At 36.3% G+C, this 26,604-nt stretch overlaps 1 protein-coding gene across 3 annotated transcripts in view; it reads left to right on the top strand.

The window, feature by feature from the left end:
* The window catches only part of ZNF148 (zinc finger protein 148), a 158,441-nt gene that overhangs the window by 85,504 nt on the left and 46,333 nt on the right, over positions 1-26,604 (top strand). For all 3 annotated transcript variants that reach the window (XM_016194269.2, XM_060198206.1, XM_060198207.1), the window contains one exon: positions 21,695-21,820. In XM_016194269.2, coding sequence (XP_016049755.1) covers positions 21,695-21,820 — 126 coding nt within the window. The remainder of the gene's footprint in view (positions 1-21,694; positions 21,821-26,604) is intronic.

Raw genomic sequence — 26,604 nt, 5'->3', positions numbered from 1 at the left:
TATGTGGGTCATAGTCTGTCTGTAGCTACAGGGGCAGTTCGGGTCGTCTCTGGCTCCCCAGCGATGGAACATAGCAGCGCACCAGCCATGGCCTGTTCGATAGCGATTGAGGAGGGCCCAATCATAACGTGCTAGGTCAAAGCTGGGTTGACGCTTGCAGGGGTCTGTGATGAGGTGTTTGTTCTTTACCTCAGCTGACTGCCAACTCTGTTTCCAAGAGTCTGGAACAGAGAAGTTCAGTGTAGGCGTAGGAGACCAGATTGGATGACGAGACGTCAAGCGTTGAACAGGGTGGGCAAAGATAGCCGCATATATTGGCAGGTCCGGTTGAGCGTAGACGTGGGAAATGAACTTAGATGATGCTGCATCCCGACGAATATCTGGCGGGCGATGTTGCTAAGAACTGGTAGCCATGGAACCGGGGTGGAATGGATAGTTCCAGAAATTATCCTCATGGAGGAATATAATTTGGAATCGACCTTTTCTAATGAATGACATTCTCACAGGAGTGAAGTGGTATCTCGTTTTTATTTGCATTTCTCTGACAGTCAAAGACTTGGAGCATTTTTTTATGTGTTTCTCAGCCTTTTGGATCTCTTCTGTGTTGAATATTCTGTCCATGTCCTCTCCCCATTTTTGGATGGGGTCATTTGTTTCCTTGTTGTTGAGTTTGGCAAGCTCTTTATATATTTTGGTTATTAAATTCTTGTCTGATGTATGGCATGTAAAGATCTTCTCCCATTCTGTGAGGGGTCTCTTTGTTTGGGTATTGGTTTCTTTTGCTGTGCAGGAATTTTTAAATTTGATATAGTCCCATTGGTTTATACTTGCCTTAGTCGTCTTTAGATTCATTTCATTGAAGATGTCTTTAAAATTTAAGCAGAAAAGAGTTCTGCCATTATTTTTCTCTAAGTATCTGATAGTTCTGGTCTATTATCCAGGTCCTTGATCCACTTGGAATTTACTTTCGTATTTGGTGAAATGTAATGGTTTAGTTTCATTCTTCTGCATGTTTCAACCCATTTTTTTTCAACACCATTTGTTGAAGAGACTCACCTTCCCCCATTTAATATTCTGGGCACCTTTGCCAAAGATTAGATGTCTATACATGTGGGGGCTCTCAATTCTATTCCACTGGTTATTGTGCCTATTGATGTTCCAGTACCAAGCAGTTTTGATTACTATGGTCCTATAATGTAATTTGCGATCTGGGAGTGTGATGCCTTCAGTTCTGTTCTTTCTTTTCAATATTGTTTTGGCAGTTCTAGATCTTTTCTGGTTCCAAATAAACGTTTGTAGCAATTGTTCTATTCTCCTAAAAAATGTGCTTGGGATCTTGATGGGGATAGCATTAAATTTGTATATGGCTCTGGGTAGTATATTCATTTTAATGATGTTAATTCTTCCAGCCCAGGAACATGGAATATCTTATTTGTGTCTTTTTCAATTTCCTTGAGTAGTGCCTCATAATTTTCAGTACACAAGTCTTTTATTTCTTTGGTTAGGTTTACTCCTAAATATTTCGTTGTTTTTGTTGCTATAGTAAAATGAACTGATTTCTGGATTTCAGCTTCTTCTAACTTAGTGTTTACATAAAGGAATGCCACTGACTTTTGTATGTTAATTTTGTAGCCTGACACTTTACTGTATTGCCTGATGATTTCCAAAAGCTTCTTGCTGGATTCCTTAGGTTTTTCTATGTATACTATCGTGTCATCTGTAAATAGGGACAGTTTGACTTCTTCTCTTCCAATCTGTATCCCTTTAATTCCTTGCTTCTGCCTGATTTGCTTTGGCAAGAACTTCCAACACTATATTGAATAGTAATGGTGATGGTGGGCATCCCTGTCTAGTACCTAATCTGAGGGGAAATGCTTCCAGTTTTTCACCATTGAGTATGATGTTTGTGTAGGTTTGCTATCTGTAGACTCCACTATTTTGAGGAATTTTCCATTTATTCTTATTTTTTGTAGTGTTTTGATCATGAAGGGATATTGTATTTTGTCAAAGGCTTTCTCTGCATCTATTGATATGACCATGTGTTTTTTGGTCTTGCTTTTATTGATGTGGTGGATCACGTTGATTGATTTACATATATTAAACCAATCTTACATGCCTGGATAAACCCCACTTGGTCATGATGAACAATCTTTTTAATATACTGCTGTATCCAGTTGGCTAGAATTTTGTTCAATATTCTGGCATCAATGTTCATCAGAGATATTGGTCTGTAGTTTTCTTTTTTGGTTGTGTCCCTGTCTGCTTTTGGTATCATAGTGATGTTGGCTTCATAGAAGCTGGAAGGAAGTATTCCTGTGTCTTCAATCTTTTGGAAGACTTTTAAAAGTAGTGGTATTTAGTCTTCCTTGAAAGTTTTGTAGAATTTGTTTATAAAACCATCTGTTCCAGGATTTTTATTCTTCGGAAGGTTTTTTTTTTTTATGTTTGCTTATTTATTTTCCCTTTTGTTGCCCTTGTTTTTCATTGTTGTTACAGTTATTGTTATTGATGTCATCATTGCTGGATAGGACAGAGAGAAATGGAGAGAGGAGGGGAAGACAGAGAGAGGGAGAGAAAGACAGACACCTGCAACCTGCTTCACCGCCTTTGAAGTGACTCCCCTGTTGGTGGGGAGCCGGGGGCTCAAACCAGGATCCTTCAGCCAGTCCTTGAGCTTTGTGCCACCTGCGCTTAACCCTTTGCACTACCGCCTGACTCTCCTTGGGAAGGTTTTTGATAACTGTCAATTTCATTGGCTGTGATGGGCCTGTTCATATCATCTAGTTCCTCTTTATTTAATTTTGGAAGTTTGTAGGTACCTAGAAAATTGTCCATTTCTTCCAGGTTCTCTAGCTCGTTGGTATATAGTTGTTCATAAAAGCTTGATGCTTTGGATTTCTGTGGTGTTTCTTTGTGGTATCTCCTCTGTCATTTGCAATCTGGTTTATTTGGGTCTTCTCCCTTTTTTGTTTTGTGTGTCTTTCTAAAGCGTTGTTGATTTTGTTCACTCTTTCAAAGAACCAACATTTACTTTCGTTGATCTTTTGTATGGTTTTCTTATTTTCAGTGTTATTTATTTCTGCCCTAACTTTAGTGATTTCTGTCCTTCTGGTTGCTTTAGGGTTCCTTTGTTCTTCTTTGTCTAGGACTTTAAGGTGTGCAATCAGGCTGTTTATTTGTGCTTTTTCTTGTATCCTAATGTGTGCTTGTATAGCTATGAACTTCCCACTCAGTACTGCCTTAGCTGTGTCATAAATATTTTGATAGCTTGTGTCTTTATTTTCATTGAACTCTTGAAACATTTCGATTTGTTCCTTTATTTCCTCTTTGACCCAGTAGTTGTTAAGTAGTATAATGTTGAGCTTCCACATTTTGGGACTACTACTAATCTTTTGTTGATTGCTAAGTGTTAGTTTAATTCCACTGCGGTCTGAGAAGATGCTTGGGATGATTTCAATGCTCTTGAATTTGCTGATGCTGTCTTTGTGGCCTAACATACGGTTTATCCTTGAGAATGACCCATGTGGACTTGAGTAGAATGTGTATTCCAGTTTCTTGGGGTGAATGACTTTGAAATGCCCAATAGGGCTAGTTTATATATCTGCTCACTTTGCTCCCTCATTTCTTTATTGATTTTCTGCCTGGATGATCTGTCAAGTTGTGAGAGAGGTGTTGAAGTCCCCTAGTATTACTGTATTGCTGTTAATATATTGTTGTAGTTCTTTCAGTAGATGTTTGATGTATTTAGATGGCTTCTCATTGGGTGCATAGATGTTAATAATTGTTAAGTCTTCTTGATTGACTGATCCTCTGACCATTAAGTAATATCTATCCCTATCTTTTTCTGTTTTATTTATTTATTTTTTTAACATCTGTTGTGTCAGATATAAGAATAGCTGTTCTTGCCCTTGACTTTTTGCTTTAGCAATCTCATCCTTAAGCTCCTCTGACCATGAGCCACACGTGTTTGCACTCACTTGTGGCTTGGTGGGTTCCTAGAGTGATTTTTGTTTTATCTTGTTTTGTTCTCAGGTGATCCTCTTTGTTATTCCTAGTTTAGCCATGAGAGCAAAACACAGCTGCTCAAAGGCATGTGTTCTACTTGGCTATCTCCTGGCCCTGGTTTCATGTTTTTTTGTTTTACAGTTCATCCTTAGAACTTTTTCAGTTTCAATTTGCTGGCTTAATATTTCAGTTCTTAAAATAATTTATATTAAAATAATGAGTGATAAATAGATTTTACAGAGAAAATGTAAAATATTTAAAACTATAAAGATAATACAGCTTATAAATTGTTAAGTACTAGGAATAATTACTACTAATGCTACTATCTCATTAGCATTAAATTTTTGTATGTTCATGTGTTTTTATAGTTTACTATATATATCAAATTGTAAAACTACATTTATATACTTAGCATTTTACCTTTAGTATCAATAATATTAATTAAAAAATCAGATTTTAATAGCTCTTAATGTCATGTAGTTGTGTTATCAATTTTACTACTACTATTGAATAGTAGATTGTACTTTTCCTCCCTATACTAAATATTGTTTTAATGTTATTTCACATTGCTGCCATCTGAGGCTATTTCTTCATTGAAGTAGTTTCCTCTGCTGTTGCTCTTATATTGTGGTTTCCCCCTAGTGCTATGACTGTACCTTGGTTTCATCATAGATTTAGGCCAGAATAGCACAGTAATGTGGGTTAACAAAATGACTAACACAAGTTTTTTTTTGCTTCCCTAGAACATACAGAATTTATATTTTCACTCTGTTCTTGTCTGTTATGTGTACATTAGCATTATGTTCAGAATACATATCTTAATAATAAAACAACACCTGAATTTAGACAGTGCTAGCCATTATCTGAATCTTCAGTGAGTTGTAATCTTTTTTTTTTTTTAAATGATCATTAATATTTAAGCTGATGATGAATCAGTGTGGTGGTTACTGATGTTTGGGGTGGTTGTAGCAATTTAAAAGTAATGAATGTACTACATTGATCACCTTTTTTTCACAAAATATTTCTCTGTAGAATGTACTGATATTTGGTAAAATCTAACCACCATAGGACTTTGAATCTTCTTAAACCCTACTGTTTCTTTATCAGGTAAATTATATAGTATTATTAATGTTTTAATATCCTTTCACTAATATTCATAGCATTTTCACCAAAAATAGATAACATCTCAAGAAACCAGGTTCTTTGTTCTCATCCCTTGGAAGGGACTACCCACTCTTTCAAGCTTTATCATGAGATTATAGCAATTAAGTCTTTTTTCATATATGTTTGTATTTTTTAATTCTAATGCTATATTTATTATTATTATTATTTTCTTTTTTAAGACAGACATTGCTCAACTCTGGTTTATGATAGTATGGTGTATCAGCTTCAGACACAAAAGTCTCTTCCATAACTGTTATGCTATCTCCTTCACCCTCTTAAGCCATATGTTTAAGCTTCACCTCTACTGGTAGTTCTCCTGTCATTTCTACCATATATTCAATTACTTTCTCACAAATCTATAGTCTCCCAAAATCGTCCATGTTGGAGTCACATTTCAAACTCCTGTTAGTTCTGAGTGGGTGGTCTTTCCACCTCTCATGAATCATGATGTTCTTAATAATGGTGAATTTGGTCCAGAGGTTTTCAGTTTACTTTGTCCAGATTCATCAAAAGAATTGCCTGGTATATTTCTTTCATTATAAGAAATTAAGATAATATAGCATATTGCAAGGTAAGAAACTTAGGAGGAGATTTTAGTGAGAATGGAAAGAATAATTTAGTTTTAGCATCATTGAGTTAGAGTGGATGTTTAATTCTTTAGAAATCAGTAACTCTTATATACCCAAGCAGTTATACATGCTTAATTGTATGATCATTAATAACCATAAATGTTTGTTTAGAAGGTGAAAATGTTCTTTAAATAATGGGGGGTTGCTTCACAGGCGGTAAAGCAGGTCTGCAGGTGTCTATCTTTCCCCCTCTCTGTCCTGTCCAATAACAATGACAGCAACAACAACAATAATAACAATGATAAACAACAAGGGCAAGAAAAAGGGAAAAAATAGCCTCCAGGAGCAGTGGATTCTTAGTACAGGCACCGAGCCCCAGCAATAATCTGGGAGGCAAAAAATAAATAAATAAAAAAGTTGAGGCATGCATACAAGGGTATACAGGTGTTCATTTTTAATGTTTCATTTTTTAAATATTTATAAATTTCATGTTAGTATTAGTAGATACAGAGATGTTTATAATAATGAGTGGTATAAAATTCTATATAAAATATGCTGTATTTATACTTTATGTATAAAATTCTGTATATAATATGCTATATTTACACTTTATGTAATGATCTTAACTATGAAAATTCATCCATTTTATAGATGAACAAAATTCCAAATAATTTTAAAAAATTAGTTCCTAAACTGTGACATTTGTAACTATTTTTTGAAATAGATTATTTCTTTTAACTCCCAGACTCTGCTTTTGGGCCCTCCACGCCCCTCCTCCTGGAAGTCAACTTCACCCACATAGTAATTAGAAAAGATAGGATTGAAAATAAAGTCTTATGCTTCACCTAAATAAATGTTGTTGACATCAACTTTGTTATTTTTATTTATTATTTATTGGATAGAGACAGAAATTGAGAGGGAAGAGAGACCTGCTATATTTCTTTATTCAAGGAGCTTTACCCTTTGCAGGTAGGAAGTGGGGACTTGAACCTTGAGTCCTTGAGTATTGTGATACATGCACTAAACCTGGTGCCCTACCAGTCAGTCCCCAGTTTTGCTATTTTTAAATTATTTTCTTTCCTCCACATTCTACAACCACTAGGAAAAAATTATTCACATTTTGGCAGCAACGAGACTGCCATTAACATTTGCAAAATATATTTTCTAAAATGTTTGAATAATTTAGGTAAGTTAAGACACTGTTGTAGTGATGAAAATAGCAAGACTATAAAATGTGAGACATTTAAGTTCAAGTGTTAAGACGTAGAAGCTTAGACAAGATATTTCCCTGAAGTTTTAATTTTCTTATTGATAACATGAGTAAAATATATAATTTATCTATCTCTCTTATCTGTGCTTCTAGTGAATTATGACATCATTTAGATCAGAGGCTCAAATTTTATTTAGTTTCCCTGAAACTAATAAACTGCTTTGCATACAGTACCTAATTAATAAATGCATGAATGGACAAAATTCAAAGATCATAGTAATTAGGATCTCTGTCACTGGACTTGGAAGACTTGGGTCTAAATTTATGGGTTTTTAAAAAATTAATAGGGTTTTATACAAGTAACTTGATGTGTCTTGGCGTTCTTATTTGTAAAAATGTGGTTAAAATGCTAACTTTGGGGAGTCAGGCGGTAGTGCAGGGGGTTAAGTGCAGGTGGTGTAAAGCGCAAGGACTGTCCTAAAATTCCCAGTTCGAGTCCCCAGCTCTCCACCTGCAGGGGAGTCACTTCACAAGCCTCTCTCCTCCTCTCTGTCTTCTCCTCTCTCCATTTCTCTCTGTCCTGTCCAACAATGACAACAGTAATAACTACAACAATAAAACAAGGAAACAAAAGAGAATAAATATTTTTTTTAAATGCTAACTTTCTAGTGTTACTATAGAATGCAGTAGACTACTGACCAGTTATCAGATGCCTTCTGCCCCTATCATCATATTTATAGCACCTAGGGCAATACCTAATACATCGTAAGTTTTGCATTAATATGACACTGTATAAATTAAGGACTCAAACTGGGATCCTTGCACTGGTCCTTGTGCTTAGCAGTATGTCCACTTAACATGCTTTGTTACCACCTGGCCCCCAAGTCCTCAACATTTTTTTAGAAGTCATAAGATCAGAAATTTTGAGAACTGCTGGATTAAACACTAATGTGTATATATTATATAATAAAATTTTAAAAAATTATTTACTGCAGGATGAACCAGGGTCCCTCTATATGATAACATGTATGCTCAACTGAGTGCTCTACCACTCAGTCCCAAACACCATTTTTTGTTGTCACAAAGTCTTCACCACATTTTGGGACACTTTTATTTTACCCCACACACAAAAAGAGGAGAAAAAAAAAGATACAGTATCACCAAAACACCAAAGGTTCAGCTTTCCACAGTGCAATGGGGACATGTGTTGAACCTGGGCTGTATGTATAACAAAGCAGATGAACTATGCAAGTGACCAGCTATCTTGCTGTGCCCTTAGATACATCTTAACTATACCTTGCATTCCTGTCTGTCCACTCTATTTTATTTATATTTTTATATTATTTATTGCCACCAGCATTTTCACTTTTAATGCAGTTAATTAGATCTTTTTAAAAAGTTTTTTTATTTTTTATTTTTTTATGTATAAAAAGGAAACACTGACAAAACCATAGGATAAGAGGGGTACAACTCCACACAGTTCTCACCACCAGAACTCTGTATCCCGTCGCTCCCTTGATAGCTTTCCTATTCTTTATCCCTCTGGGAGTATAGACCCAAGGTCATTGTAGAATGCAGAAGGTGGACCCTGAACACGCCCAATATTATCTGATCTCAGAAGCTAAGCACGGTCGGGCCTGGTGAGTACTTTCTTTTTTACATCTAAACATTTGATATTCTTAAGGTCACCTCATTTCTTCCACATTTTTATAATAGCTGAGCCTTATCTTCATTTTTCTCAGTTATTTCAATTCATATCTCTTAATGGATATTTTATTCTTTGCATTTTTTCTCAGTGTTGTCATTATTTTATTGTTGACATCATTCTATTTGCCCATAAAGAAGTCTTTCAGACCAGTTTTTATATTCTTTTGATATGCACTGATCTTTTTCTGGCACTACAAAATGTTCCAGGGTCCTTATCTTTTTCTGTATTTCAGTGCTACAGTCATTTCTCCACAGTCTTGGTTCCTTTTACTTGGTTAATAATACTTCGAAAGTAAGCTCTAAGTGCTACTTGTGTTGAGTCCTTCATGGAAATATTTGTGTGTTATTAGTCTACATTTGCATATCCATCTACATAACTTTTTTTTTTGGCCTCCAGGGTTATCATTGAGGCTCAGTGCCTGCACTAAGAATCTACTGCTCCTGGTGGCCATATTTTCCTTTTTTTTTTTCTGATTATTTTTTTTTTATTGGGGAATTAATGTTTTACATTCAACAGTAAGTACAATAGTTTGTACATGCATCACATTCCCCAGTTTCCCATATAACAATATAACCCCCACTAGGTCCTCTGAATCCTTCTTGGACCTGTATTGTCCCCACCCACCCACCCCAGAGTCTTTTACTTTGGTGCGATATGCCAATTCCATTTCAGGTTCTACTTGTGTTTTCTTTTCTGATCTTGTTTTTCAACTTCTGCCCGAGAGTGAGATCATCCCATATTCATCCTTCTGTTTCTGACTAATTTCACTTAACATGAATTTTTCTAGGTCCATCCAAGATCGTCTGAAAATGGTGAAGTCACCATTTTTTACCGCTGAATATTATTCCATTGTGTATATATACCACAACTTGCTCAAACACTCATTTGTTGTTGGACACTTGGGTTGCTTCCAGGTTTTGGCTATTACAAATTGTGCTGCCAGGAACATAGGTATACACAAATCTTTTTGGATGGATGTGTTGGGATCCTTAGGATATATCCCCAGGAGAGGAATTGGAGGATCATAGGGTAGATCCATTTCTAGCCTTCTGAGAGTTCTCCAGACTGTTCTCCACAGAGGTTGGACCAATTGACTTTCCCACCAGCAGTGTAGGAGGGTTCCTTTGACCCCACACCCTCTTCCAGCATTTGCTGCTGTTGCCTTTTCTGATGTATGACATTCTCACAGGAGTGAAGTGGTATCTCATTGTTGTCTTTATTTGCATTTCTCTGACAATCAAAGACTTGGAACATTTTTTCATGTGTTTCTCAGCCTTTTGGATCTCTTCTGTGTTGACTATTCTGTCCATGTCCTCTCCACATTTTTGGATGGGGTTATTTATTGTCTTGTTGATTTTGGCAAGCTCTTTATATATTTTGGTTATTAAACTCTTGTCTGATGTATGGCATGTAAAGATCTCCCATTCTGTGAGGGGTCTCTTGGTTTGGGTAGTGGTTTCTTTTGCTTTGAAGAAGCTTTTGAATTTGATGTAGTCCCATAGGATTATACTTGCCTTAGTCTTCTTTGTAACTGGATTCATTTCATTGAAGATGTCTTTGAAATTTATGGTCTAACATCCAAGTCCTTGATCCACTTGGAATTTACTTTTGTGTTAGGTGAAACACAGTGGTTCAGTTTCATTCTTCTGCATGTTTCAACCCACTGTTTCCAACACCATTTGTTGAAGAGATCCTGCTTTCCTCATTTAATAGTCTGGGCCCCTTTGTCAAAGATTAGATGTCCATAGGTATGGGGTCTCACTTCTGGGCTCTGAATTCTATTCCACTAGTCAGTGTGTCTATTCATGTTCCAGTACCAAGCAGTTTTGATGACAATAGCCCTATAATACAATTTGAGATCTGGGAGTGTGATGCCTCCAGTTCTATTCTTTTTTCTCAATATTGTTTTGGCAATCCTAGGTCTTTTCTGATTCCAGATAAACATTTGTAGCATTTGTTCTATTCTTAAAAATGTGCTTGGGATCTTGATGGGGATAGCATTAAATTTGTATATGGCTCTGGGTAGTATATTCACTTTGATGATGTTAACTCTTGCATCCCATGAACATGGAATATCTTTCCACTTCTTTGTGTCTTTTTCAATTTCCTTGAGTAGTGACTCATAATTTTCAATATACAAGTCTTTCACTTCTTTAGTTAGGTTTACTCCTAGATATTTTGTTTTAGTTGCTATAGTAAAAGGAACTGATTTCTGGATGTCAATTTCTTCTAGCTTAGTGTTTGAATAGAGGAATGCCAGTGACTTTTGAATGTTAATTTTGTAGCCTGACACCTTACTTTATTGCCTAATGATTTCCAAAAGCTTCTTGATGGATTCCTTAGGTTTTTCTGTGTATACTATCATGTCATCTGCAAACAGGGAGAGTTTGACTTCTTCTCTTCCAATTGTATGCTTTTAATTCCTTGCTCTTGCCTGATTGCTATGGCAAGAACTTCCAACACTATGTTAAATAGTAATGGTGATGGTGGGCATCCCTGTCTAGTACTTGATCTGAGTGGAAATTCTTTCACCATTGAGTATGATGTTGGCTGTAGGTTTGCTATATATAGACTATCTTGAGGAATTTACCATCTATTCCCATTTTTTGTAGTGTTTTGATCATAAAGGGATGTTGGATTTTGTCAAAGGCTTTCTCTGCATCTAGTGATACGACGGTGTGGTTTTTGGTCTTGCTTTTGTTGATGTGGTGGATCACATTCATTGATTTACATATATTAAACCAACCTTGCATGCCTGGGATAAACCCCACTTGGTCATGATGAACAATCGTTTTAATATACTGCTGTATCCGGTTGGCTAGATTTTGTTCAATATTGTAGCATTTATGTTCATCAGAGATATTGATCTGTAGTTTTTTTTTTGTTGTGTCCCTGTCTGCTTTTGGTATCAGACTTCATAGAAGCTGGCAGGGAGTATTCCAATGTCTTCAATTTTCTGGAAGTCTTTTAAAATTAGAGGTATTAATTCTTCTTTGAAGGTTTTGTGGAATTCATTTGTAAAACCATCTGGTCCAGGACTTTTATTTTTGGGGAGATTTTTGATAACTGTTTGAATTTCTTTAGCTGTGATGGGCCTGTTCATGTTATCCACTTCCTCTTTACTTAGTTTTGGAAGTTGGTAGGGATCTAGGAAATCATCCATTTCTTCCAGCTTCTCTAGCTTGGTGGCATATAGTTGTTTATTGAAGCCTCCCATGATATGTTGAATTTCTGCGGTGTCTGTTGTGATATTTTCTCTTTCATTTACTATCCGATTTATTTGGGTCTTCTCCCTTTTTTGTTTTGTGAGTCTGGCTAAAGGTTTGTCGATTTTGTTCACTCTTTCGAAGAACCAACATTTACTTTCGTTGATCTTTTGTATGTTTTTCTTATTCTCAATGTTATTTATTTCTGCCCTAACTTTAATGATTTCTGTCCTTCTGGTTGCTTTAGGGTTCCTTTGTGCTTCTTCTTCTATGTCTTCAAAATGTGCAATCAGGCTGTTTATTTGTGCTTTCTCTTGTTTCCTAATGTATGCTTGTATAGCTATGAACTTCCCTCTCAGTACTGCCTTAGCTGTGTCCCAAATATTTTCATAGCTTGTGTCTTCATTTTCATTGAACTCTCGAAACATTTTGATTTCTTCCTTGATTTCCTTTTGACCCAGAGGTTATTAAGAAGTGTACTGTTGAGCTTCCACATTTTGGGACTACTACTAATCTTTTGTTGATTGCTAAGTGTTAGTTTAATTCCACTGTGGTCTGAGAAGATGCTTGGGATGATTTCAATGCTTTTGAGTTTGCTGATGCTGTCTTTGTGGCCTAACATATGATCTATCCTTGAGAATGACCCATGTGGACTTGAGTAGAATGTGTATTCCAGTTTCATGGGGTGAATGACTTTGAAAATGCACAATAGCGCTAGTTTATATATCTGCTCACTTTGCTCCCTCATTTCTTTATTGATTTTCTGCCTGGATGATCTGTGAAGTTGTGAGAGAGGTGTTGATGTCCCCTAGTATTACTGTGTTGCTGTTAATATATTGTTGTAGATGTTAATATATTTCAGTAGATGTATGTATTTAGATGGCTTCTCATTGGGTGCATACATGTTAATAATTGTAAGTCCTCTTGATTGCCTGATCCTCTGAGCAATAAGTAGTGTCCATTCCTATCTTTTTTAATCTTATCTATTTTAAAGTCTATCATGTCAGATATGAGAATAGCTGATACTTCCCTTTTTGTGGGCAATTGGCTTGTATGATAATTTTCCATCCTTTCACTTTGAGTTTGTGTTTGTCTTGTTGAGTTAGGTGGGTTTCCTGTAGAGAGCATATTGTTGGGTTGTGTTTTCTGATCCATCTTCCTACTCTGTGCCTTTTACTAGGTGAATCCAGGCCATTGACATTTATTGATATCAAAGAATGAAGATATTTTAACGCCATTCTTGTAGCTTTTTAGAGTGTTCTGATAGATGGCCTATTTATGGTGGTCTGACTGTTTATAGGAGACCTTTCAGACCGTCTTGATGATTCCTTCAACTGTTGGTTGTCTGAGAAGGTTTTGATGCCTCCATTTAGTCTGAATGACAGTCTAGCAGGATATAGTATTCTTGGTTGAAAGCCTTTCTCATTGAGCACTTGATAGATATTTTGCCATTCTCTACTGGCCTGTAGTGTTTGTGTGGAGAAGTCTGCTGCCAATCTTACGGGTTTTCCTCTGTAATTGACTATGTTTTTCTCTTGCAGCCTTCAGGATCCTTTCTTTCTCCTTATTCCTTTCCATTCTAAATATGATGTGTCTTGGTGTCTTTACGTCTGGGTTAATTCTGTTTGGGACCCTCTGGGCTTTTTGAATCTTTATGTCTTTGATGTTGTCTGGACTAGAGAAGTTTTCAGCTATTATGGCCTGAAGAATGCTTTCTTCCTCTCCCTCTCTTTCTTCCTCTGTTGGGGAGATTCTTAATAACGGTTTCACTTTCTTTGTCTGTAATTGGTGCATTTAGGTTTTGTAGTTCTTCTTGGTTCAGTTTTGGAAGGACATATGTTTCTAGGAATTGTTCCATTTCTTCCAAATTCTCTAGCTTGGTGGCATATAGTTCTTTATAGAAGTTTCGCAGGATTCTCTGGATTTCTGTGGTGTCAGTTGTTATATCTCCTCCATTGTTTACAGTTCTATTAACTTGAGTCTTCTCTCTTTTTTGTTTGGTGAGTCTGGCTAGGTGTCAATTTTGTGTAATCTTTCAAAGAACCAACATTTGGCTTCATTGTTCTTCTGTATGGTTCTCTTATTTTCGATGTTGTGTATTTCTGCTCTAATTTTAGTGATTTCTGTCCTTCTGGTTGCTTTAGGGTTCCTTTGTTCCTTTTCCTCTAAGTCCTTGAGGTGTGCAGTAAGGTTGTTCATTTGAGCTTTTTCTTGTTGTTTAATATGTGACTGTATGGCTATAAGTTTCCCTCTCAATACTGCTTTAGCTGTGTCCCAAATAGTTTGATAGGTTGTGTCTTCATTTTCATTTGTTTCCAGGAACATTTGAATTTCATTCTTGAGTGACTCTCTGACCCAGTGGTTTTTAAGGAGTATGTTGATTAGTTTCCAAATTCTGTGTCTTTTAATAATTTTCTGTGTGTTGTTAAATGTTAGTTTTTCCTCCACTGTGGTCTGAGAAGATACTTGGGATAATTTCAGTGCTCTTGATCTTATTGATGCTGTCTTTGTGTCCTAACATGTGGTCTATCCTTGAGTATGTGTTATGTGGATTTGAAAAGAAGGTGTATTCCAGTATTTTGGGGTGAAGGACTCTGAAAATATCCAAGAGGTCTAGTCTGTCAGTCTCTTCATTTAATTCTCTTGTATCTTTGTTGATTCTCTGCTTTGTTGATCTAAGTGTGAGAGTGGGGTATTAAAGTCTCCCATTATTATTGTAATACTATTGATGTATTTTTGAAACTCTTTTAGTAGGTGCTTGATGTATTTAGATGGTCCCTCATTGGGTGCATAGATGTTAATAATTGTTAGGTCTTCTTGGCTGATTGAGCCTACAATAATTATGTAATGACCTTGCCTATGTTATATTACTTTATTTACTTTAAAATCTATTGTGTCTGAGATGAGAATGGCTGTTCCTGCCTTTTTTATGGTCTATTAGCCTGTATGATAGTTTTCCATCCTTTCACTTTAAGTCTGTGTTTATCTTGTTGTGTCAGGTGGGATTCTTGCAAGCAGCATATGGTTGGGTTATGTTTTCTGATCTATCCCCCCACTCTGCCTTTTGATGGGTGAGTTTAAGCCATTGACGTTTATGGATTTACTGTATTGTAGTGCCATTGTTCAACGAATTTTTGTTTGCTCTGATATACTGCAAGTATTTAGTGATGATCTTGTTTACAAGAGGCCTTTTAGAACCTCTTTCAGGGCCGGTTTGGTGATGGTTGCCTCCTTTAACTGTTGTTTGTCTAAGAAGGTTTTGATCTTTCCATCTAGTTTGAATGAAAGGCTAGCAGGATATATTATCCTTGGTTGAAACCCTTTTTCATTCAGGGCTCGATAGATATCTTGCCATTCTCTTCTGGCTTTTAGAGTTTGAGTGGAGAAGTCTGCTGATTGTCTGATGGGTTTTCCCCTTTATGTGAGTTTTTGTTTTTCTCTTGCAGCCTTTAGGATCCTTTCTTTATCCTTACTTCTTCTCATTGTGACTATGATGTGTCTTGGTGTCTTCAGGTCTGGGTTCATTCTGTTTGGAATTCTCTTGTCCTCTTGAATCTTGATGTTCTTTCTGTTATTCAGGTCTGGGAAGTTTTCTTCTATTATTTCCTCTAGAATGTTTGCTTCCCCTTCCTCTCTTTCTTCCTCTGCCAGGCCAATTATACAAATGTTACTTCTTTTGAGATCATCCCATATGTCTCTGTTGTTGTTTTCAGTGTCTCTCAATCTCTTTTTGAGCTCTTTCACTTCTTTCTTATTTTTCTCTAACTGATCCTCTGTCTGACTAATTCTGTTTTCTGCTTCTGTTAGTCTGATTTCTCTTCCCTCAGCTTCTTTCCTCAGTTCAGCTATTTCAGCTTTCAGTTCTCTAATTGCCTTGAGATAATCAGTATTTTCCTTGGGGGTCTCAACTGTTGTTTCCCTAATACTGCCATTCCTTTCCTCTAAAGTTGTTTTCATTTCTGTGATTAGTAAGCTTATTATTGCTTGCATCCTTTTCTTATCTATGGTTACTTCTGGCTGATATGTAGTTTCTTCTGGGCTGTTTTCTTCATTCATTGGAGTAGCAGTTTTATTTGTTTTTGATCTACCCATTTTTTTTATTTATGTGTTTCTTATTTTTATGTTCTGTTGTTCCTCAGTTGTTGTGTTTTGAATACAAGCAACAGTGTACTAAATACCTTTATGACAAATGCACTCACCAACCTCAGGAATTACAGTAGCAACTGAAGCAAGGATTGAAGCAGTTTAATCCCCACCAGTTAGCCAAACAATGTCTCCAGTCCTTGAAAAAATAGCAACCAAGTCCAAGTGAAGAAGAAAGAGAAAGGAAAGAAGGGATAGCAAGAATAGAATAGCAAGAATAGCAAGAATTATGCAAATCTAGTATCTACTGTATATTCTAGGGGTAGCAAGAGGAGAAAGGGAAGTAGAGCAGAGTTACACACATAGAGAGTCCACTCTGAGTCAGGTTTCTTCCTCATAATAATTTACAAGTGCATATCAGTGAATTCAGAAAGACAAAGTAGAAGGAAGGAAGTAATGGAAGACAAGATAAAAAAAAAAAGAAACAAGACAGAGAAAAGAAAAAAGATAAGAAAAAGAGTTGTAATAAAAGAGTATTGAAAGTAGAGTTTTTTTTAATTGATTATTTTTTATTTTATTTTTTTAATTAGGTAGGAGGAGGAAGAAGGGGAGAGTCTGTACAGGAGGTAGGAGTAATGAGTCAAGTTCCTCTCAGAATGAATAAGATGCCTGTCCCCTAGCAATGAAAGATACCCTAAGAGTTAGTTCTGGTCAACCTAAATGAGGGGAGGAAGATATACACCTTTATATTATATTAATAATAAAATAGAGCAGGGTCAAAAACCTGTCCCAGATTGCCTCAAGCCTTCTGAGCAGAGGCAGCTGATTGTTAAGAAAGAAAAACAACAACAACAATAAAAAACCCTCAGGACTAGACAAGAATAGCAGGAATAGACAGTTATGCAAATCTACTATCCACTGTATATTCTAGGGGTAGCTAAAGGAGAAAGGGAAGTAGAGCAGAGATACACGCAGAGAGAGTCCACTCTGAGTCAGATTTCTTCCCCCAAATAATTCCCAAACGTGTATCAGTGAATTCAGAAAGCTGAAGAAGGAAGGATGACAAGAATGTGAAAAAGAAGAAAAAAAGAGAGAGAATAAAGAAAAAGATTCTTGTCATCCTTTCTTCCGTAATCCTTTAGAAGAAGAAGAAAAAGAGAAAAGAAAAAGATAAGAAAAAGAACAGTAATAAAAGAGCAGTGAAAGGAAAGAGTTTATTTATTTATTTATTTATTTATCAATTATTTAATTAGCTATGCAGGGGGAGGGAGGGAGAGAATGTCTAGGGGTGGTAGGAAAAGTGAAGTAAGTTATTTTAGCAGTGAATAAGAAACCCAGTCCCCTAGCAATGGAAAATACACAAAGAGTTAATTCTGTTCAACCTGAAGGAGAGGGGGAAAGGGGTAAACGTTTATCTTGTATTGATAATAAAATAGAACAGAATAAAAAACCCTGTTCTGACTTTGGCTTGGATGGCTTCAGATTGCCTCAGGCCCCCTGAGCAGAGGCAGCTGATTGGCTACTTAGAAAGAAAAAAGGCCAAAGGTTTCAGAAGGGAATAGAATTGGAATTAATGGCACCCCCTGGTGGGACAGGAATCTCGGTAAAGAAAGAAGCTCAGCAGGGGAGCCTATTAGGAGCAGATCTCTGCTTATGTGGGGGGGTATGCTTTGGGCATAATAATTAATTTTTTTTAAAAAAAATATTCCCTTTTGTTGCCCTTGTTGTTTTATTGTTGTAGTTATTATTGTTGTTGTCGTTATTGGATAGGACAGAGAGAAATGGAGAGAGGAGGGGAAGACAGAGAGGAGGAGAGAAAGATAGACACCTGCAGACCTGCATCACTGCCTGTGAAGCGACTCTCCTGCAGGTGGGGAGCCGGGGTTTGAACCGGGATCCTTATGCCGGTCCTTGTGCTTTGCGCCACCTGCGCTTAACCCACTGCGCTACAGCCCGACTCCCCGGGCATAATAATTTAAAAGAAAAAAATTTTTTCCCTTTCTTTTTACTCTATTTTCTACCCCAAACTGAGTTATAGTCACCTCCTTGGTGTCACTGCTAGGACCCCTTATTGACTGGCCTACTAAAGGCAAAAATCCTACCGTTTCCAGTAGATGTGGTCAGAGCTCAAGCCACTAGCAGCTTCTCATTCCACCATCTTCCGGGATCAGTATCTCTTAATTTCTTTTTGAAATCTCTTCTTTTCTCTAATTCATCTTTGATCTTGCTATTTCTGTTTTCTGCCTCACTTACCAAGTTCTTTCTCCCCTCTGTTGTTTTCCTTAGCTCATCTATTTTGTTACCTGTTCTTCTGATACTGTGTTAGCTTATTCTGCTAGTTGTGCTCTTAACTCAGCTATTTCAGCTTTCCACTCTCTAATTACCTCAAGATAGTGTTTTTTTTTCCTTTTGTTGCCCTTGTTGTTTTATTGTTGTAGTTGTTATTGATGTTGTCATTGTTGTATAGAACAGAGAGAAATGGAGAGAGGAGGGGAATTCATAGGGGAAAGAAAGGTAGACACCTGCAGATCTGCTTCACTGCTTTTGAAGCAACTCCCCTGCAGGTGGGGAGCCGGGGCCTCGAACTGCGATCTTTAAACCAGTCCTTGAGCTTTGCACCACCTGCGCTTAACCTGCTTTGCTACTGCCTGACTCCCAAGATAGTGTTTTCTTTCAGAGTCTGGTGGGTTAGGTGGTGGCACATTGAGTTAAGTGCACATGGCGTGAAGCACAAGGTCCAGTGCAAGGATCCCAGTTTGAGCCCCCATCTACCCACCTGCATGGGTGGGGGGGGGTCTCTTCACAGACGGTGAAGTAGGTGTCTGTCTTTCTATCTTTTTCTCTGTCTTCTCCTCTTGATTTCTCTCTGGCCTATGCACAGACAACCACAGCATTGACACAACAATATTAACAACAATAAACAACAAGGGCAAAAAAAGGCGAAAAACAGCCTCCAGGAGCAGTGGATTCATAGTGCAGGCACTGAGCCCCAGCAATAAACCTGGAGGAAAAAACAAACAAAACCAAAAAAAGAAAAAAAAAACAGATTCTCATTTCTTATTTCCCCATTTCTCGTGACTTAACTTTCAGACTTTTTCCTCATTCCTGTGAGTAATTCCTCAACTAGCATTTGGATGTTGACCTCATTCTTCTGTCTTTCTACCTGTGGGGGACTTTTAGCTGGGCTTTTGTCCTGGTTCATATCTCCAATGTTTCTTCTTGATTTAACCATTGTATATAGTGTGTTTTGATGTCCCTCTCTCAGTACTTTTCAATCTATTGATCACCCTTGCCTGGATTGACTTGTGTCTAAGTAAGGTACTTCAAGAGTTCACAGTTGTGGAAATTAACAGTTGTTTCAATGTTATCTCAGTCCCTGAGTTGAAGCCCAGTGGCTGTTAAAGCCTCTATTTTTCTTTTTCTTCCCTGTAGGCTATGGGAGCTTGAGGACTTTTAAACTATCAATAGGCTTTTTAGCTTAATCACTTAGTCCTGACAAAGATCAGTCAGGGTGGGGAGAGATAGCACAGTGGTTGCTGGGAGACTCCCAAGTCCCGAGGATCCAAAGCCTCGGTCTCAGTTCAGCTGCTCTACCAGTAGCCAGAACCAAGCTGGCAGCATTGCTTGGCCCTGTCAGTTTCCAAATAAATCCTGTTTATACTCTGGGTTCTGAGGCAGTTTTCACCGTATCTCCCAATTCATCAAGAGGACAATGGGGAAAGGCTCCCACTATACAGCCCCACCTCTATTCCACCCAGGTGTAGATCTTCTGAGTTTCCTAGCCAGTTCTCTGTGCCTTATGTCAGCACAGGGCCTCCTGGCTGCTGCTGTAGCCTCTGAGTGGCAGTAGCAGTGGAGACTCACACTTGCATTTGGTGAGCCTTAGTAGAGTCCTCTCTTCCTCTCAGCAGTCTTTTTTTTGTAAGACAGATTGGGTGTTGTGCCTCAACTGCAAATTGTTATCAGCTGGGAGCCGTTTGGGAGTAGATAAGGACTTTAGCCCCAGGAATCTCTCTTTAGGCTCCTTTCTGTCCATGAGCCACATGTGTTTGCACTCACTGGTGATTTGGTGTGTTCCCAAAATAGATCTAATCCTGTCTTGTTGCAGTCCCATGTGATCTTTGATATTCCTAGTTGACTGGAGAGACAGCACGTTATCATTTCTTTTGTCTTATATCTGACCCAAAGAGTTGTATTTCAGTTAAGATTACTTCAGAGGTGCATCATATCTGTATTTCAGAGCCTTATTGATGGTGATTTTGCCACTCTATTTTATGTTCCAGATAATTATAGTCCCTAGTGGCTGGGGAAACAGCTTTAGGCTTTCATGTCTGAGATACCTGGTTCGATCCTTAGTACTTCATGGGCCAGAGTGATGCTCTGGCCTTCCTCTGTCTCTCATTTTTCCCTTTTCCCTTTTCCCTCTCTCCTTTCTGCCTCATGTGAAATTCTCTCTTTCTTGTGTTACAAGATAAATCTTGGGATAAAAAGAGATATGATTGCTTGTACTAATCTATAACCCAATAGAATTATCAGCTGAATAACATGTTTTTGTGTGAGCATTCTCCTTGAATTGTGGTTTTTCACAGTGCCTGCATATCAGAAATTTATGAAGGTTTCAACTTCCTTATTTTGTCAGTCTGAAACCTCTTTGTGTAACATAAGCTTTATATACCCTTTTGCACACCAGCTTTACATTATTAATCTGCAAGATGTCCACAGTCTTTTACATCATTTTTGTGCCTGTTTTAAAGAAATTTAGCTACTGTAATGCATTTCTGTATTTATCAGATTATTATCAAGATTATTTTTTTAAGATAACAGAAATTTATTATTTACACTGTAAGTCTCAGGTTGGCGTGTCAGCATAGAAGTAGAGAGCACCTTTCAGTTTACAGACATGTTGTGTTTCCACATGGTGCAATGTTCGGGAATTCTTAATGCGTTTCATGGCCTGCTGAGTTGAAAGTATTGATAATTAGCAGTGAATGAATGAGCATCATCAATTCTGATGTGAATTTACAATACTGTTAATAAACTTAGTACCTTGGTGTATTTTTTAAATATCTGTGAGAATTGAGATCTAAAGATGGGATGACACATTAATGTTTATTATAGTATTTTCTACTACTATATACTTAGCATCATATCTTTTATATATTAGTGATCTTAAACCATATACAATACTGTAAACACATATTTCTCAGTGGTGTGTTGTAGAGACCAAAGAAACTTAAGTTTTCATTGTTGAATTTGTCTTATAATCCTTTTTGATGGAAACTGCCTTTTAGGGTTTTTTTGGTGATATTTTATAACTTGAAAGCCCATTGTGATTTTGCATATTTTTTAATCCTCAGTGTTGTATTGATTTTTTTGAAATTTCACTTTTTTGTGTCCTTTTAATTCCAACGTTAGTTTCCTTAAATGGAGTGAAATTGATGTTACTGTGTCCTAACTTATACTTAATTCTGCTTGGCCTTAAAATAATTTTTTCCTATGGCATTCTTAATCTATTTTTCTCAATAGATTTTAGCAAAAAATTAGTTTATTTCTTAGTTTATTTTCTTTTGAATCTTTCCAATTGCCTACTAATGAATTCATTAATAAAGTCACACGCACACACACACACACACACACACATACAAAATCATTCCGGGAGCACCTATATTAGCAAAGGATTAAACATGCAATTGCTTTTTATCACAATGGACTTTTTGTTTATTTCTAAAATTGGTTTTCTTTTTAACAGATAAGTGTAAAGCAGGAAATTACTTTTACTGATGTGTCTGAGCAACTGATGAGAGACAAAAAACAAATCAGAGAGCCAGTAGACTTACAGAAAAAGAAGAAACGGAAACAACGTTCTCCTGCAAAAGTAAGAGAATTATTAAGGTGGTGCTCCCTAACCTTTCAATCCTAAACTTGGTTAATCTTATGGATAGGAAGCTGGCTAGATTAGAAGACAGACAAAAAAAAAGTTTCACACGGTATAGTATAATTGGAATGTTGTATCAGTCTCACTAGGAGGAAAGAAAGGGATACATACCTCCATGGAGTTGGACCATTGCTTTCAGTTTTTCCAGTTCTCTTTCACTGTGTCTTTTTTCCATATCAAACTTTTCCTATGTTTCTCTCTGAAAGCAGGTGACATTCAGTCCCCTTGTTTCTTATTAGTTTTACTTAGTTTAAATATTAAGGTGTCAAGAACATTCAAGGAGGTGGGAGGTAGCGTACCCAGTTAAGCATAGATAGCACTCTGAGGAAGGACCAGGATTCAAGCTTCCCGAGCAGTGAAGCAGATCTGCACATTTCCTCTTCTCTCTCTCTCTCTCTGTCTCTCTCTCTCCCTCTCTCCTCCCCTCTCAATTTCTCTCTGTCCTGTTGAATAAAATAGAAAAAAATGGCCACCAGGAGTGATGGATTTGTAGTGTGGTACTAAGCCCCAGCAATAACCCTTGGAGGAAAAACAAACAAACAAAACCATTCAATATCAGTTATTCATCAAGAAAAGTTTATAGGCTATCTTTTGTAGAATGTGTGAGTCTCATAGGGCATTTTATCCACAACTGTATCTCAAGAGCTTGGAATATTAGATCTAATCAACCCACAGTAAATACTTGAATTAGTACTTAAGCAAGAAACCTAGTGAATACCATTAGGCTTTGCCTTAAGTGCAATGGTGCAGTGAGAGTTTACTGTATGCAGCACTCCAGGAATTCTTTGAATTCTGACTCTGTACAGTATATTTATATCATTATAGTTACCTTTCATCTTTTGTTTTCTTCCCTTTTTTAGTGAGGTCTTTTAAAGAAAATGATCATACTATATCATGTTCTTTTTATTTTGATAATTGCTTTCTTTGCACTTGTGATTTAAAAGATAACTGTCACAGTTACTTATATATTTTGTATACCTTTTGGACTCAATAGACTCAGGTTGTTGTGACTTGCCAGAGGTATTTATGAAATCTTAAGGAATTTTCCAAGCCAGTTACTAAAACCACTGGCAGCTTAAAATTAGCCATGGTGAGATTATGCCATAGAAATCAGCAAACATTTGTCAGCCTCCCTGCCTCCTTAACTGGTTATTTAACATTTTCCAACATACTATTGCTTTGGGGCTATATAAGTATGTCTTATACATTCCCTAGAAATAATTAACTTTAATAATTTTCTGACTTACTAATTTCCTCATTTTGAACATTGAAGTGTGCATATGAGCTTCCTTGACATTTAAACTAATAATTTTATAGAGATTTTGTTTCATTTATTTATTTGATATCACATTCAAATGCTTGTTGAATTTTTGGAAACTTTTATTCACTTTGCCACCACTTTAAATAATGCAGCACTCAAAATGTTTATGTATGGATTTATATGCTACTGAATCCAAGGACATAAACTGTTAAAAGGTTTTTTGACGATGATATCCTTCCAGAAATGTATGAGTTATATTGCTACCTGAGTGAATTTAAGGTATATCTCTCTTCACTCTCACCAGATTCCAGTATGCACAGTTGCTTTTTTTTGGGGGGGGGGTGGAAGGGGCGTCTTGCTATAGTTTATATTGTAATTTATGTTAATTGTTGGTCATATTAAACTTAGTTATTAGCATTTTATGTTTCATGCTTTGTTAAATCTTTCAATTTTGGATGTTAATGTCTGTGATTTATGATACTTTTTTGTTACTTCTGTTACTGAATAAGTTGAACATGTCATATATGGAACAGCACAAAGTTTTAAGGAAAAGAAAGGTTAATTTCTAAAATTGAATGATTGACTATATTTGAGTTCGTTGTTGATTACTGAAAAATCTTATATTACTTGGAGTTCGTTGTTGATTACTGAAAAATCTATATCAAGACTTTAAAAATGTCATACTATATAATTTCTACAGTTTCCTTGCTATTTTATTATGTATTTTTCTAGTACTATTCTTGAGTGTAAATTTATTTTCTCAGAGCATTATGTGGAATCTTCATTCTAGTGACATGTTCTATTTATTTCTAGAGTTAAGAATTTTACATGGTTTGAACTATTTTGTTTATGCAGTTTGAGATAGTTGCAACTCACATGTGGGCTGGGGAGATAGCATAATGGTTATGCAAATGACTTTTCATGCCTGACGCTCTAAGCTCCCAGGTTCAATTCCCAGCACCACCATAAGCCAGAACTGAGCAGTGCTCTAGTTAAAAATAAATAAATAAAATAAAATAAATTCACTTATAGTATGTTTTATGCTATTTCTAAGGCTGTTATTTAATGAGTCACATTTCTGTGTAGTTGTTTGATGTAAAATTTTACCTATTTTAAATGTTTTATATATAAGGAACTAGCTTGGTAGTTTTGGGGAATGATGAAATAACTAGAAACAATATAACAAATGAATGAGAATAATAAAAACAAATATTTTAAACTTTTAAAATTTAGTGCTTGGGGTAGATAGCATAATGGTTATGCAAATATCTCATGCCTGAGGCTCCAAAGTCCCAGGTTCAGTCCCCTGCCCCACCATAAGCCAGAGCTGAGCAGTGCTCTGGTTAAAAACAAATAAATAAACAAATAAATAAAAATTTAGTGCTCTTATTCTTTGCAATATATTCATTGATTACATAAGTGGAGGGGATGGCAAAGGTCACAATTAGCTGTGATAGAGCATATACAGTGATCAAATTTGGGACCTCATGCTTGCTAGTCTTGCTTTCTACCTTTTGAGCTATCTCTCTCTGAGCACAAAAACAGTTATTTTATATTGTCTTTATAGGTTACGTATAACAGGATAGAGAATGGTTGTGGATTGTTTTAAACATGGGTTTGCAATCTTCAGATGAATGTTTTTTTTTGTGTGTGTGTCTGGTGTCTTAGAAATTTGGGTGTAAGCAGTGACTTATTTTATATTTTCTCAGGTATGCTTAAAAAAAAGATCTCATTTAAGATTTTTTATCAAAATACTTTATTCCTTTTACACTAGAAGAAAAAGAAGCTTATCTCATGTTTATAAGTCATTACTACTTATTTAAAAATGCTTAAGCACTTTGTTTCTGAAGAATTATAAGTTACATTCTCCCCCAATATCTTTCTCAAATCTTGAGTTGTTACTAAGACTATTTTAAGTGCCACATCTGTGTGATTGGTGATATGTACAAAAAATATAATACAATGATAAACTTTTAGTAAAAATATTAGACCTTATACATCAATTTTACGTAAATGTGACTCCCTGAATTAGGAACTTTGTAATGAAGACTGACTGCTGTATTTGGTACCATGTGTGTTTAACCTGGTGCGCCACCACCCGACTCCCAAGACTTCTGTATTTTTATTATCTCTAACTGCCATGGATCTTAACCAGTAATGGCTATTTGAGCATTTGTCACAAAGCATAATCATTTTGAGGTAAATTTGATACTTGGCAGTTGCTAAAATAACCTTTGCAACATGTTTGAAGAAGAGGACAGTCAAGCTACAGAATGTTATCAGGGTCAAGTTATTTGATTCTGTCATGAAATAAGCTATTTTATTAAAGTGAATTTTCAACATTATAAGAACCTGTCCAAGCAGCCTGGGAGGTGGTATAGTAGACAGGGTGGGCAAGGGATTGAACTCTCAAATTTGAGGTCCCAAGTTCAATCCCTGGCATTGTATGTGCCAGAATGATACTCTGGTTTTGATCAACAAATCTTTTAAAAAGATTTTACTCTAATGTCAATTTTTGTTTTATTTTCATAACTTTGGCACCCTTAATGATTGTTTCTTTTAAAATATTATCCATTTAAATTTTATTCAACTTTTAATGTTTTGGGGCTAATGTGAACGTTATTTGAAAGTATTGTATTGAAGTTGTATAGGAGGACTGAGTTATTAGGTTTTTCTCTCCATCCTCATTGAAAACTTTAACTACTAAACTTAAAAGGTTTTTTCCTGCTTATAACTGTTTTACAGTTTGATTCCTTAGTGATATATATATTTATACAAATATATATATATATATAATTTACATAGTTAAATCTTTGTGTCCACTTAATAGCACCCCCCACCCCCAAGCCCCTTTTTGGGTACAAAGGATTGAACAGAGTCTGAGACTTGCAATGCATTTGTCGTACTACTGAGCTATATCCTTTAATCCCATTTTGTTTTGTGGATTAGGACTACATATTACCACTTATTAGAAATGTATGGAAAGTCACTCCTTTATCTTTTGGTAGCATGTGCACTTTATCTGGGTGCACCACCACTTGGCATGTTATCTTTTCAAACTCCTTAAATGATTAAATGAGAGAGAGTTGGATACTTTTAATTAATTACTTCTCCTTATTCTGAAATGTATTTTTCATTCTCTTAACAAGTAGTTTAAGTGCCTACTGTGTTCCAGGAACCTTTGCTCAGGTGCTGATGAAAGGAACAGTTGTAAACTTTTTAGGTTGTCTGTGTAGAAACTGAATATCCAAAGTTACACTGAATTCACAGAGAAAGGACACAGTCTGTGCATCAGATATTATGATTTATATAGAGATTCTGCTCCCTGCACTTTATCTTAAACTACTGGTTCCCAGAAACATTTTGTAATGTTGATGTAAAAATATTTTAAGATGAAGACAATTTAATTAAAAGAAGCAGAGAAACAGATATACCAAATCAGAATTCCTCCTACAAGCTAACT

This window comes from Erinaceus europaeus, chromosome 9 (genome assembly GCF_950295315.1).
Source record: "Erinaceus europaeus chromosome 9, mEriEur2.1, whole genome shotgun sequence".
In the NCBI taxonomy this organism is placed as follows: Eukaryota; Metazoa; Chordata; class Mammalia; order Eulipotyphla; family Erinaceidae; genus Erinaceus; species Erinaceus europaeus.
Note: the sequence above shows the minus strand (reverse complement) of the source record. Positions and strands in the feature narration are given on the sequence as shown.